At 40.5% G+C, this 15,086-nt stretch overlaps 1 protein-coding gene across 1 annotated transcript in view; it reads left to right on the top strand.

Moving 5' to 3' along the window:
* Window positions 1–14,778, top strand: part of FTO (FTO alpha-ketoglutarate dependent dioxygenase) — a 345,229-nt gene extending 330,451 nt beyond the window's left edge. Inside the window, exon 9 of the mRNA XM_088471946.1 lies at window positions 14,401–14,778. Coding sequence (XP_088328072.1) covers window positions 14,401–14,551 — 151 coding nt within the window. The 3' untranslated portion in view covers window positions 14,552–14,778. The remainder of the gene's footprint in view (window positions 1–14,400) is intronic.
* Window positions 14,779–15,086: the final 308 nt, after the last annotated feature.

Genomic DNA, 15,086 nt, shown 5'->3' with positions numbered 1-15,086 from the left:
GTACCATTGGTAAAGATGTACATTGCTGCTTGTGGTAATTCAAATAGATTTTTAATAAATCCACTTCTAAACATGAGCATTGCAAATATATAAGCTATTTTTAGGATAAATACTTCTTCATTTTACATCTTTATCAAGTTACCTACACTTTCTGCTTGAGACCTTGCCATTGCATGCTTGAAGTAACTAATGTAAGCTTCCAATTTACTTCAGTGTGAAAAGCTCTATTGCTAATAAAGGTATCTGGATAGAAGATCTACAGTCAATTAGGTCGACACCAGATGGTTGGCAGGCAATAGGTCAATATGGCCAAAAGGTTGATTAACAAATAGTTGACAGTGCAGAATGTCGACAGGTTCTAATGGTCAACATATGTTTATCCATAGTTTTAAAAAAAAATTATGGCGTTAGGCGTTTCCGGGGGGTTAGGGTTACGCTGGCGGAGGGAACAGTTAGGCACAAGGGGGATGGCTGGGCTAGGGTTAGCCAATATGTAGCAGGTTAGGGTTAGGCACTAGGGTTACGATTAGGGTTAAATTGAAAAAATATATATTTTATACCATTTTTGTGTCAACCATTTAAATATGTAGATCTTTTAACCCTATTTACCTTCTGCACTGTCGACATTTTGTCCCTGTCGACTTTTTACCCGTCGACCATCAGGTGTCGACTTATTGACTGTCGTATCATACAGCACCTGCTGATCAAGGTAGGTGTTGTCACTGGCTACTTTTGTTTCGCCAAATACAACAAAGAGTTACTGCTGAGATAAGTCACAAAAGAAAAAAAACTAATTCAATTGCCAGAAAAAGAGCCTTTTAATAAATAGACCAATTAGCCAGTCCTGGATCTGTGCAATTTTGTGACCAAATTGCTTACAGATCCAATCAGCTAGCAATGATCAACCCAACTAGATTTTTCACATGTGGGGCAAGTATTAGTGTGTAAAAGGCTATTTAAAAAGAAAACTACCATCAGACACTTGACATTTGGGTTATTTTACAAAATATTATTTATGAGTAACAATGAACGGCTATCAGTAAACTATATAGCGGGATTACATACAATATCATATATTTTAAATGCATACTTGCCTACTGTTTATATTTCTCCACCAATGAAATGAGATCCAAATGAGGGGGAACACAATAATTCTTTCAATGTGCAGTGCTTTATAAACAAAGGATAATAATAGCATAATAATGTATTATATTGGTGGTGCATCAGCTTGTTTTTTTATTTTATTGTTATTTTAAGGTTTTGGTAACTTTTAATTCTAGAAAATATGTTTGGATTAACTTTCTGTTTTACACTGATATGTTAATGGTGTGCAATTAACAGTAGCAAATGAGAATGCAATATATGTATTATATCTAGCACATAGCTTGAGTTTTGTAAAGTATCTCAGAAAAATAAATGGGATGCCCAAAATAAGTATTTTTCAACCAGTATTAGCATTTGAAAATGGAAACAGTTTACTGTTACAAAAATGGGAATTATTTACTTAATCAAATGCCCTTCAGACAGTGGAAATGTAAATAGTTCCCTTACTCTCCCCAAATATCTCTACACGTCCTAGCCTTTATACAAGTGCTGGAATATTCATGCCAGAAGGCCCACTGTTGATTACCAACTGCCTGTCCCTTTAATCCCTTTGTTTTAAATAACTAATGAGAAACATTTAAACTCATTACTCTTTCTGCGGGGGCCTGCAGGTCGGCTAATCTTATTATTTATGAAGTGATGTGCTCTGTGATAGTACTTAGTGCATGTTAACAGATGCTATTATCTCAAGCTGAATCGTGAACGCAGGAGATATATGAGGATGTTATACGGTGATTCCGCGGAAGCGTGTTATGTACGATGGGCTGAGTGTAGAGGACCACAGGGAGACCATAAAACATGCAGCGACACTGGCTCAGGAGGTGCCAGAAGTCATGTTATAAGTCCATTTATAAATCCCAAGGGACAGACACCATTAAGAAGAATTAATTTTTTACATTGTATTGAAGAATGGACATTTGGGTGTTTTTTTACTTTTTTTGCATTGTTTCTAATGTATTTTGTTTTACTTTCAATTTTCTGAGAAATCTTACATGTAATGCCGAAAGGTGCTTTCTATAGGACCAGTAATAAACAATTTAATAGACAAATTTTCATGGCCAATAGAAGATGATCGTGCTAATGAGATATAAAGATAAGAGACATTGGGGATTTGGCTTTTTTTGTCTTCATTTTAGGAGTTTATATTCCACTAATGTTCTTTACATCAGTCCTCATCTAGGACCATTCTTTGCTTTAACTGCTTAAGCTACATACTGAACTATCTAAATTAGAGTCCGACTTATTTAAATGTGAAAATCCCCTTTTTCCAATGAAGACGGATGTTTTCACTGGCGATAGGACGATTTTAACATTTTATTTTACCCAATACAACAAAAGGTTACCGATGCGATTGGTGGCAATAAAAAAAGCATCATCATTGACAGAATAGGAGACCTATTAATAAATAGGCTAATTAGCCTTTAACAACCCAGCCCCGGATTTGTGCAATTTTGTCTTGTGTGGCCAAATTGCTTACAGATCTAACTGGAGTGTAAACTAATGGGGAAGTTTGTGTCCTATCTTAGTGAGTGCTAAAGATGGAGGCTAAGGGATGGGGAGTGATGCTGGAGGGAATGCGTTAATACCAGTGGCGCCAGGCCTGTGTACTGTAATGTATCCTGCAAAGGGATTTGTTAGCCTGGAGATTAAAAGAGCCTTTCAGTTCAAGGAGATAGAAACTCCCTGCTGTATTTATTGTGATGTGCCAGGGGGATTCAGCAGCGGGGCATACATGGCTGAAGAGGGCAAATCCGGGTTGAATGCAAATTTATCCTCTGACACTACCATTCAATCCTGGTACACACCTCACTACTGCTGATTCCCCAAGCCAGTTGTGATAAATATTATGTCAGTAGATTCCAGTCCCTTTTAGAGCATGTTCATCCATTGATGTTGGCAGCCTGCTAATTTGGGTAGAATGCCATCAGAAAGCAAGTTTTCCTATTAACAAAATGTGGGTGTGTGATGGTTCATAAAAAAGTTGGGAGAAGATTGCAACATGTCAACAGTGCATGAAGGTCATAGTCCTGTTGATGACACAAGAGAATAGGCTTCTTTCAGTGTTGACACAGTGTTACTGTCATCTGCAAACAATTTCTTACTGTACTCTGGCTACTCTTATTACATAACACCTCTTCTGCGGCAGATGTGACTATTTACATAGAGATTAATTCTGCTTTTGGATGTTTATTTCCTTCTGATCTACAGAAGCTTGTCCAGACGATTTCAGAACGTTCTCTTTGAAGTTCATGTCAGGCTTTATAGCAAGTTCTTTGTTGTTTAACTGATGTTGGTTTGAATATCTATGTGTTTACTAATACTGATTGCCTAGACTTGAGCCTTAGGGGTTTATGTATCAAGCAGTGATAAATGTTGAGAAGAAGTGGACCATAGCAACCAATCAGCTTTGAAGTAGCATTTATCAAGTACAGTCTATAAAGTAATAGGTAAGAGCTGATTGGTTGCTATTGGCATCGTCTCCACTGGTCCAATTCTCCACACTTTTCACTACTTGATACATAAACCCCTTAAGTGAATTACGTACTAATAATATTACTTCATTACCTTTCAGGGAAAATGCCAGTATAAACACTGACCATATCTGATACAGTGCCTTCTAGAAAGTTGTAGTTGAATTATGGACATATTTTGGTTTTCAGTTTGTCTATTATGGATGGAAGGAAATTTGCTTTATGACTGTAAAACTTTTCTATTTTAAAATGCAATAAATTAATTTCAGTTTTTCATGTAAATGTGCCTTAGTACTGTTTGTGTTCAGCTGTTTGGCATTGGCAGAAATATCTAGATAGAGTTGGTTCTAAGTTACAATATGGCTGAAGTGCAGGGCTCAGTAATCTTTTGTGCTGGCATATGTTTTGGTTTGCACGACTGTGAGTAGGTTTCCCCAAAACACACAGGTTTACGGTACAAAGTAATTAGCTGTGTTTTAGAGACATTTCTCTTACCGACAGGAAAGAGCATTGCAGAGTAAGGACATTCATTGGAAAGTATGAAGTAGATGCATAGTTGTTGGGTTTGCCAAGTTATGCACAATCCATATTTCATGTCTGCAAAGCAAAATTAATTTATTGAGAGTAAATGGTTGTAGATGTCATAATGGGTTGAGTATGAAACACCGGCAATCGGGGTGCCAGCTGTCAAAATGTCGACAACGGCGTCCCGATGCTCGGTATCCCCTTAGTGCCTAACCCTCCCCAGTGGTGCCTAACCTGAACTCCCCCCCCCCCCCAAAGCCTAACCCCCCCGTGGTGCCTAAACCTAACCCTTCCCCCGGCAGCTAACAGCTAAGGTGCTTCGCTACACTTATGATCAGGATGACTGCTGTCGGGATTCCGGCGTCAGTATCTAAACTGGCGTCAGGATTTCGACACCTATGTTTAACTGTCATTCTGTCCACTGGTAAACTGACTACATCCCGTTATATTTCTGGTGCACACCTTGTTGCGGCGATGGGTGCATGTTCACACCTGGTCTGAGCCGATGAAGGTTCTCATCCTATACTGTTAATCTAGTCCCCTTATTTAACATCAGGCGCTTTGCCCTCTGTTAATGTAAATGATATACACAAATGTGCCGCATGTATCACGGTTCATTTAAGCGATATATTTAGTTATAGCACAGGTCAACAAAATCTAGGAGTCATGTTAAAAGTTTAGGTGTCAGACCATCGTCCCCAAGCACAATATATGAAAACTTTTCTAGAAGAAACAGAGCTAACCTATCTGTGGTGTTTGCGTCTACGACATGCCTTGTTCCTTTGGTGCTGAAGAACCACTTGCCTGTAGACTGTTTAGGATAAATTGTAATCACTGTAATTCTGTAGTTAAATAAACAATCCCAGCTGTGACCTCATACAACGGCAGGTGCATAATACAGAGATACAGCACAGTTGTGAATTGTTTGCTGTCACAATATTAGCAATAGTTTCTTTTAACATTTTCTATTGCAAGGGAAAGATTCAATTACATGCAAGGGGGGCGAGTTGCCGTGGCAATGGCATAGGAATGCCGGTGACAGCAGATGAATACGCCCTCTCATGGCCCGATCTCACACTGGACTCGTGGATTTTTGTATGTAGGTATATGGGGCTTCAAACAAAAATGTGCACATTCAGAGGTTCTTAAAGTGTGGCAGGAACTTACTTGCTTCGCAACTTAGTCGCACATAATTGAATTGATACCTAAATGTATATATACAATAAGGTTAGACAATATCTGGGCCTCTCCTTGCTAAGATAATGCCAAGGGTGCTCCAAAAAGCCCTTAATCTTTGGTTCTTTTCAGCGTGTATCTCACACGGGCAGCTAAGAGGTGCTATTGGTGCTCCCGTCTACAATCACAGGCTGGTCATTATGACATAATCCTGCACCCGATGATCAGCTACGTTTGTTGTGCCAACTGTTCTTTTAGAAAACAGGAAAAGAGGAATACTTTATAATAAGGAGCTGTGGTCGTCTAGGAGCTGCACATCTGCCATAAGCTCTGCAGTTCTTACTTTCAGCCCTGGATGTCCCAGCACGGTAAAACTGTTGTCATGGTGACCGGTATTTGTCGAGCCCTTTGTTAAACTAAGCAGTATTGTAGGTGACAGACATTAAAGTATAAAGAAAGAAATGATACTAAAGGGGCAGACAGTGGGATTTTTCATAAAGTGCTCCTTTTATATAGTGCTCCGCTTCAGATCGGCCCACTCCACTCTGACCCAGAATAAGTTCTACTTGTTTGTGGTATTTGTCAGAACATTTGGTGAACACCGATGTAGAACTTAGGCATTTTGATTTGTGCACTCATCATAAGTGAGATCCAGCATTTCAATTTACCTTTGGTATAAATAGACCATCAGACTGTATGCACATGTACTGTGCCAATTCAGACAAAAAAAAAAAACTTTTCACCTGTACAAACCATGTTGCAATGTAAGCAGTGCAAATACATTTATTTATTTATTATTTTTGTATGCAGCAAATATACTGTCTGCCTATGCATAAAGCACATAAATGCTGGACAGCATTATTTTTATACTGCAATTTAGAATTCAACAAGGACACACCCCTTCCTAACTCTAAGGGGTAAATGTAATGGGCTGCGGCTTTGATACATTGGCGAGTCCCGTGCCAGCAGTCTTTTGTTAGGCAAAATGATTCTGGTTTTGCCTATTATATGACTGCTACTGTAAAACATCGAACAGTCTCACACGGGACTTGCCGATATCTCAAAGCCACAGCCTATTACTTTTATTCCTATATCTCTCTGCACATTTTTTAAATCTGCCCCACCTGCAGTGCAACATGGATTTGCCAAGGTGTAAGTTTGCTGCTTACTTATTTATTTGCTTTTCTACCGACTCTTAACTCTCACAAGTATTGTACATGCGCTGTACAATCACTATACCCTTTCTGGATTCTGTTTTGTCACCCTTCACAAAGGCTGATGTTAAAATTAGTCTTGTCTTACAATGCACAATATGAGGTTTATAACTGTCATGCTGAGTGTGGAAGGAATATCCCCCATGTTTAGAAGAAAAATCTCATGACATCATGTAATGTCAGAGTATTTCCAGGTATAGTACATGAGAGAACTACTTTTTTACAAGACAGAACCATACTGTACTTACCAAGTTGCTGGAGATTCCCAAATTTTCGGGTAGCCCCCCTCACCCCTGGAAGGGTGTACGGAACTCCCGCATCGCACCCACTCAGTATGGGGGGTACAGGGCTAAATGATGCATACCATCCATGCCCCCTCCTCATGGTCCTGCGATTTGCCCGCCGCACGGTGAATTGTACTGCTATACAGGTGCATGCCCCTGGAGGGAGGGAGCAGGCGGGCTGCTGTTGCTCCTGCTAGTAACCACGTAGACCTGTATATAACTTACCTTCCTGTGTACCGGCTAAGCAGGAGCCAACTGACAGGGAGGAGTGCGGGCTGTAAGTTATGTGTTCCCTCTCACATTAAGGATTTATAACAATAACACCTCATGCGTGGTCTTGTCTCTACACAAAATGATCTAGTAGAGGACACACAGTGGATATCCCGGTAAAGATCTCATAGCCTCTTTGTCTATGCATAAACATACACTGTATTATCCATTCTAGAGCGACTTTACCCTTTCAATATATACCACAGTATATTTATCTTTGCATTAATTTGAAGTGTAATACATTGGATATTAACTTATTGTATGTGGATGAATACAGTTGTATTTTCCATTTTTATATTTACATAAAAAAGATACTAAGTACTACTATTGAATAAATGTTATAGTTATATGAATTAAGTATAACATGCATGTTTTTTAATTAGTTCCTTTTAGCCTAGATAAATAGATGTCTTGATTAGCGCAACACTTGTACATTTAGGGCCATATTCAATTAGCTGCGAAAAGTGCCATTTGGAGAAACGTTTTCGCCATTTGGACTTTTCGCCTGGTTCCAACTTATCTCCGTATTCAGTTACAGGAGTATTCGCCTAAGTGGAAAAAAGATTTCTCTATGTATAGGCAGGCGAATTTAAGTGCAAAATCACTATTTTGGGGTATAAATGTGGGGATTTGGTCCAGAACCCTTTGGAGACTCCCCCCCCCACCCCACGCACCCCTAATGACTGATCAGTCAAAATAACTAAAAAAAAAAAAAAAAAATTATTTTTGGGGCGAAAATTAAAAAGTGTTGGAAAATGGTTGAAAAGTGGGGGGCCTGGTACTTTGGGGTCTGTTTGGATGAGACAGGTGTTTTTAAGATTGCACGAGGCTGCAGCAGGTGTATTTTTCAGATTTCTTAAATCTTCACTTTAGAGACATCAAAATATGCTAGAACCCATTTTCATGTACCCCAAATCTGACCTCGGTACTTATTTTTCCCAAAAGAAATAGCTTTCTATCATTTTTCAGCACTTATGCATATAAGCATATAACAGCCAATTCTGACACTTTAAGAACACAAAACACTTTTATTAGGGCTATTAGGACACTTCTATATTGATTTCTAATGTTAGTTAGTTAGCTTTTTCTGGGGTACAGACTGATTTCCCCAAAATCTAAGGGACTTTTCGCCAGTTTCACTATTCGCTGATTTCACCTATTTGGCTTTTTGCGTCTTTTGGAATTGAATACGGAGATAAGCGGGAGTGCGCATGGAAAAAGTATCGCCTAAAAACAGGCGAATACAGCAAAATTATTGTGACTCGGCTTTTCGCGGCTAATTGAATTCGGCCCTTAGTAGTGAAAAAAATGCATACAGCAATAATACGAACACAAGAAAAAAAATACATTCATTCTATGGGCCGTATTCAATTAGCGTCGAAAAGTATCGCGGATGACGTCATTTTGCAAGGTGGAAAAGTTTCGCCGTATTCAATTGCAAAGACATTTCGTGTTCGCGGAAAGTCAATGCACTGTAATAGGCGAAAAAGATTTGCCTATGAATAGCAGGCGGAAGAAAGTGCAGAATTGCGGTTTTGCAAACTTCGGGAAACCCCCCTGCACCCTTGGGACAGTCCCCCAAAGATAAGCTGTGTCAAAAAAATGTAAAACAAATACTTTCGCAAACCCCAAAAAAGTACTTTCATTTTGGGGGCGAAAAAGTGCCAAGTTGGTGACAAACTTAAAAACTAGCAAAATAGACTTCTGGGGGGTCCCCAAGTATAGGGAAGGTGTTTTTTGGATTGCAGGTGCCTACTGAAGGGGCGTTTTTTAAAACTTCACTTTTGTGATTAAAAACCATGCTTGCACCCATTTTCAAGTACCCCAAATATGACAGGACTACTTATTTTCTCCAGAAAAAAACTGCTTACTGCTATTCTTCACCACTTGTGCAAAGACGCTAATTAGAGGCAATTAATAGCTCTTAAGTACCCCAAATAGCTTCAGCAGGGCTATTCGGGGACATCTATATTGACCCCCCAATGTTAGTGCATCTTTTGGGGGGTGTCAGGCTGATTTCCCCATTTTTGACAGCACTTTTTGCTGGGACACGTCCTTTGGATTTGAATAGGGCGAATAGCGGGAGCACGCCCAATAAGTTTCCGCATCCAAAACACGCGATGTAGACGAAAATTAGATTCCGGCGGCGGCAGCGGCAACACTATCGCGGCCATTTGAATACAGCCCTATGTTTGTAAACTCCCCATTAGATTATTCATGATGATATGCCAAATACATGCTTTTTCAATTCTATAGTTTGCACTTCCATTTGAACTGGGACCCACATGAGATCCCTCCTGCATCTGTGCATCACCTTCAGAATATGTGTCTCTAATTGCTCTGAATTTTACCTGTTTGCTTCTCTAAAGAATCTTGTGGTTAAAAATGCTGTGATCATTTTTATTATGGCACGCTATTTTTTATATCTAAATGATGTTTTCTTCTCCTCTATAATAGTAGTTATGTTTTACACTTACATCCACCCACATGGCAATAGATGCTACTTATAAATATGACACATTTTCCCTTTAAATACAAAATTTAAGAGCAGTGTTCAGGAGGTGCACACTATAGTGTAAACCTTGTAACCTAATTCTTTTAGTATTGTGCTAGATTTGCGTTAATCTGTACTAGTGCAAACCTTGCTACTCCACATATAATTTGATCCTTTGTTATTTTTATTCAGTATGTTTTTTTCTTTTTCCTATTAAATAGGCTAAGTGAAGGAACATTGATTTGTTTGACCTGTATTTCAGTCCACTCAGGTCTCATGGTTAAACAAAAGAACCTGTCACAATTGCATCTGACATTATTATTTGTTGTTTAGGCTATTAAAACTTGCTTTTATAATGATATTAAAAACAACAAGAAATAATAAATAGAAACACTGTATCACAGTGTAAGACCTGTGCGTCCCCGCATGGCGTTTTAAGAGAGGAAGGAGCCCGTGTGCAGATTCAGTGCGGGCCCCCTCCTCTCTCCGGCGGTGCCGCAGTAGCCGTGGGTGCAGTAGATTCTGGCTAAGTGCCAGAATCTACTGTGCATGTGCGGGTCTCCGGGAAAATTGCGCCCGTGCCGTTTTCCCAGGGACAGCAGTACTGCACATGCGTGAGTCACCGGGAAAATGGCCGTCACCAGTGAGCAGCACTCTGGAGTCAATGGACAGATAAGTATAAAGACTATAATGGGGGCAGGGTGTGCGGTCTGTTCCACCTTGGACCCAGGGGCACGTGTGCAGCGCACTCACTGCACCTATTATAGATACCCGCCTGGGTCCCCGCCACTTCTCTGGATAGAGGACTCTTAGTAAATGTTGCTGCCGCTTAAAAATAGTAGGGAATCTAAGGTGCAGTTTTGTACCCCCTCCTGTAAAATTCACCACCCCCAGGAACTGCGTAGCAGTGGCTTCCCATTGCTCCATGCTAATCACAGCAATTAGCAGAGAGAGCGTTTCCAATGAGAAGCCGCTCCCCTGCTGTAACGTCAGCCCAATCTGACTCCCGCGGCCTGCAGCCATTGCAGTCCCTAGTAACCTGGTTCTGTGCGCATGCGCTGCTTTTTGTTTTTATTGTTAGACTTTTTTGCGCATGCGCAATGCATACCAGATCCTGGGCCATCCGCAACTGACCTGAACTTCTGTCCAGACAGCCCCCCTCCCTCATAAAGGTAGGAGCCTCCACTGATCAAGAGCATAAGAAGGTCTATAAATACGTTCCACCAATAACGTGTTTGCTGCTTCCTCACATTATTCAAACAATATGTAATTAGACATGTGGCATAATGGATTAATAATTATACAGTTTAAAAGATATTAATATTTGGGAAAAAAGAAAAACCTACAATATATGTCTAATTACAGAATGTTTCTATAATCTTAGAAAGCAGGCAGTGACCCGTGAAACGCGTTATTGGTGGAAACTATTTATATACCTTTATATACTCTTCATGACACTTCTGCTCATGATCTTTTGTATAAAATAATGTACAAAACTTTGATTTAGCCAAACTGCATGACAGCAGGCATTTTAATTTGGTGATTGTGGGCATTCATGTCTACACGGATGCCATGTAGACATGATAATATCTCTAGTGGCCCAGCAGTCACTTACCTGTTCCTGGTGGTGGCAGCGGTGCCTCCAGCAGCGTTTTCCGGATCCTGGTGGTTATGTGATGAGCAGTTCTGGCCCAGACGTCTGATGAGCAGCTTTCTGGTGAGTACAGTCCCCATAATCCCTAACTCTCCCCCTAGTGCCTACCCCTCATCCCCCTTGTGCCTAACCCTAACCCCCCCTAGTGCCTAACCCCAACCCTCCTGGCAGTGCTTAAACCTAAGTGTCGGCATTCTGAGAATCGTGAGATTTCATATGTCGAGATGTTGAACAATGGTAACTGTCAGCAATATTATCAGATACCACCGGAATATATGGTTCTCTAGTTAACCGGCACCAAGAGAACAAATCTCATTTCTATACGCAACTTTTGAAACTAGGAGTGAGCCAGACTGGATAGCATCTCGGTCACATATCCACTTGTGACTGAGTGGGTGTAACTGGCTGGCAGCAGGATCACATGTACTGTATGATAAGCAAGCCAAGGGTGTGTAGACGGAATTGCGGGCTATTCAGAGGTGAGCATATACAGAGATCTGTCCGACTCCTGCACCAAGGTTAGGGCACTGATGGAGATGACTGTTACTTTCACCAGCAGATGGATGCGGGCAGTGCAGTCACATCTGATAGCCGACTCTGAATACAGATGGGTATCCGCATTTATTTACCAACACATAAAGTGGCCAAAATTGCAGCCAATTTACATGCAACTATAAATAAGGGCTATATTGTACACTATGGGGCTGACTTTGGGCCTGATTCAGAGATGCAAATTCCACGCAGATCGAGCTATTGTTTGCCATTGGAGGAATCCATCGCTAAGTGAGTGACAGACTGCCAGCGTTTGGGGGTGGCAATGGGAAGTGGTCACAAAAATGCAGACGTGCCTGTCCGTTTAAACGCAACTAAATTGGCATGCATAAATTAGCCACTGCAATTGCATACGCTGCTCTGCGTGTCAGAAGAGCACCCAAGGGTAAGATGGCCGCCAATGTGCTTTGATGTTACCGATGTTTACGTAGGCATGCGTCGCCGCACGCAGGTAAGAAGGCAGCAGTGAGCGTCTTTATGCTCAGGTGATCTTTGCATATTTTCGCAGCTAAGTTGCGTACGGAAACGCAGTTGCGATCGCATTAGCTTCCATCACTCTGAATCAGGCCCTTTATGCAAATGCCTCTAGAACCCCAAGACGCCCACTTTAGATGCTGCAATCGTACTTGGTGTGTCTTTAGATGCCACTATCAGTCGCACCATCGAAACTTGCACCAGCCCTATGGTAGGCGCAGTCTCCATCTGAGTGTGGCCTCCGATGTAAGCGTCTGTGTATGCAGCCACTTCAGTGACATGCCTGTGACACTCCCATAAGATGGACTATCTCTGTGCGTCTGTATAGCCTCTTCCCAGTCACTGCCCAGGAACGCCCAGCACTTTTCCAATACACTTTTCTTTGTGTGCATTTCACAACGCAACTATGAGTCTGTAAGGACACAATCAAGACTCCAGCGCAGTGCGACTCAGACACATGCGCAGTAAAAGAAAAAAATCCTACGCGGATATAGCGTGTGACTTGGGATCAGGCCCTGTGTGTGCTGTGGGTCTCTAAAATATAAACTCTGTCACTGAGTTATAGGGCAAAAATGTACAAGATCAGTACACAGCACTGCAAGGAATTCTGTTTATTCTCACCCCCTGATTATATTGGCATTGACTACCTAACAATTAGTGCCATCTATTACAAAGACAACAAAGTTACAGCAGCTGGGAACCGAGCCAATGAAGAAAGATGGGAAAAGGTTGAAAATGAACAGCAGCCATATGCAATGTAATAGCTGCTATTATTATTTTATAAATGCAAACAGTATTAATACTGCCATTTACTGCATGCAATTTTTATCGATGGTATATACTATTAGTCACAGAACAGAGTATACAGGTATTTTTTAAGGGCACAGATCTTACCCTCCAACAATACCAGTTTCACTATTTTAGTTGAAATCATTCATTGTTGTATTTGCTGGAACTATTTTAATAATACACTCGTTTTAAATAATGTGTAAAGCAGAGGTCCCAAAACTCAGAGTATGGGAACCTCTGGTGTAAAGTATGATGGTATAAGTTGAATTCCTGCCCAGGTTAATCCACAAACATGACCTCCTCTCTGTGGTACTTGAGGACTGGAGTTGAGAACCACTGGTGTAGTTATAATTGGGCAGGGTAATGACAAATATTCTCTCTGTACAGAGCTGAGTAATTGGTGCCACTATATAAACAATAATGATAAATATAATTTTATGTCAATTTAAAAGTGTGAGAAACTTTCTTTTGACTTATCACACGGCTGAATTTGCACTTTTATTCCTAATTTTGTAAGTATTAAGTGTTTTTGCCATTACCCAGTAAAGAGGCCCAATGCAGTACTCACAGGATTGCTGCCGCATTTCAGGGTGGGGTTGGATTAAGAAGAATGGAAGAGCCCACCTGAGGGAGAAGCAGATGTTTGGGACCCAATCTGTTCTATAGAGGCAATAAACCAAACAAAGAGGGCAAAGCACAACCATGATGATATCCATATTAAGAGTTCTGTTAGTTTTAGTTGACCAACCATTGCTTTTTCTGAAACTTACCAAGAAGTACAGATGTAAATATTGATCATTTGTCTTTTTTAACTAGACAAAAGGATTCATTTCATTCTACAAAATGTTAAAATATTTCAGCAAAATATTTTAGTGTAAAGTCACAAATGGAACCTAACTCTGTGATGTATCAAACCTTACAGGAAGGGAGAGTAGCTTCCCAAAGCAGCCAATCAGATTTTGTCATTTCAAAGACTGTGCTAGATAAATGACAGAAGCTGATTGGTTGTTTTTGGGCACTTCTCCACTTTTTAGACTTGATAAATGTCCGCCTGTGTAACTCAAGTGCTGTGAAACTAACCAAAATCTGACTTGTGAAATTGAGCATTGTTGTGGTAAATGTAGGATAGAGTCACATGCGCTAAAAACACTGTTTTAAAGAATTGCAGTGTGTCTGACAGGACAGGATTTTATCATATGATGGGATGGTTTTACACTCTCATACCCTTCCTTTCCTATAGATGACAGACTCTCATGTTCCAGCACATATACATATGTTGTTGTGTTAAAAGAAGTACTTTACTGGATATTATTTGGGGAAGCTTGTAGTGTTTAGGTGTGCAGATGCTTCTGGACTCAATCTCATCAACCATTTCTTTTCTTCTTATTTAAAGGTGCAGATGCAGATTAGCAAAGTCATTACCTGTGGACCAGATGCCACGGTGCTACCCTTACTGGAACGAGGGCGACCTGTCCATACCACTGCCTTTTGACCTGAGCAGTATTTTGTCACAGCTGGAAAACCTCAGCAGGGAAGAGAAGTGAAAGGGAAACCCGATGACCACCTTAGGAAGTTTCTCTGTTGCTGTTCTCCCCTGAAGACATCATATGTCATGGGTGTACTGCTGAGGATTATTCAGTTAGTGATTAATAGGCGCACTGGCCGCTGCTTTCATAACAATTTCCAAAATTAATTAGAACCAGTTTTAAAGAAATATATTTATATTTTATAAATAAAATATTGAAAGGCGGTTACAAACAGCCTATCTGAAGCACCAACATCCTTCCTGTTGTCTTTTCAGATAAGACGCTTCTCTATATGGGGGAGATATATCATGCAGTGAAAAGAGTTGAGAATTTGTCCATAGCAACCAGCTTCTAGCTATCATTTTACAGAATATACTTGATAAATGCTACCTCAAAGCTGATTGGTTGCTATGTGTAACTTCTCCTCTGGTCCGTTTCTTCACACTTTCTACTGCTTAATGCATCTTCTAAGTGTACTAAAAACTCCTCACTGCCACCTCCATGTGCACCAATCCCGTTCCACGCTGTGGAGGTAGAAGTATTTGTCATTATT

Source organism: Taudactylus pleione, unplaced genomic scaffold, assembly GCF_031769625.1.
Source record: "Taudactylus pleione unplaced genomic scaffold, aTauple2 ptg000117l, whole genome shotgun sequence".
NCBI lineage: Eukaryota > Metazoa > Chordata > Amphibia > Anura > Myobatrachidae > Taudactylus > Taudactylus pleione.
The sequence above is the reverse complement of the archived record's forward strand: the minus strand, read 5'-3'. Positions and strand labels throughout refer to the sequence as shown.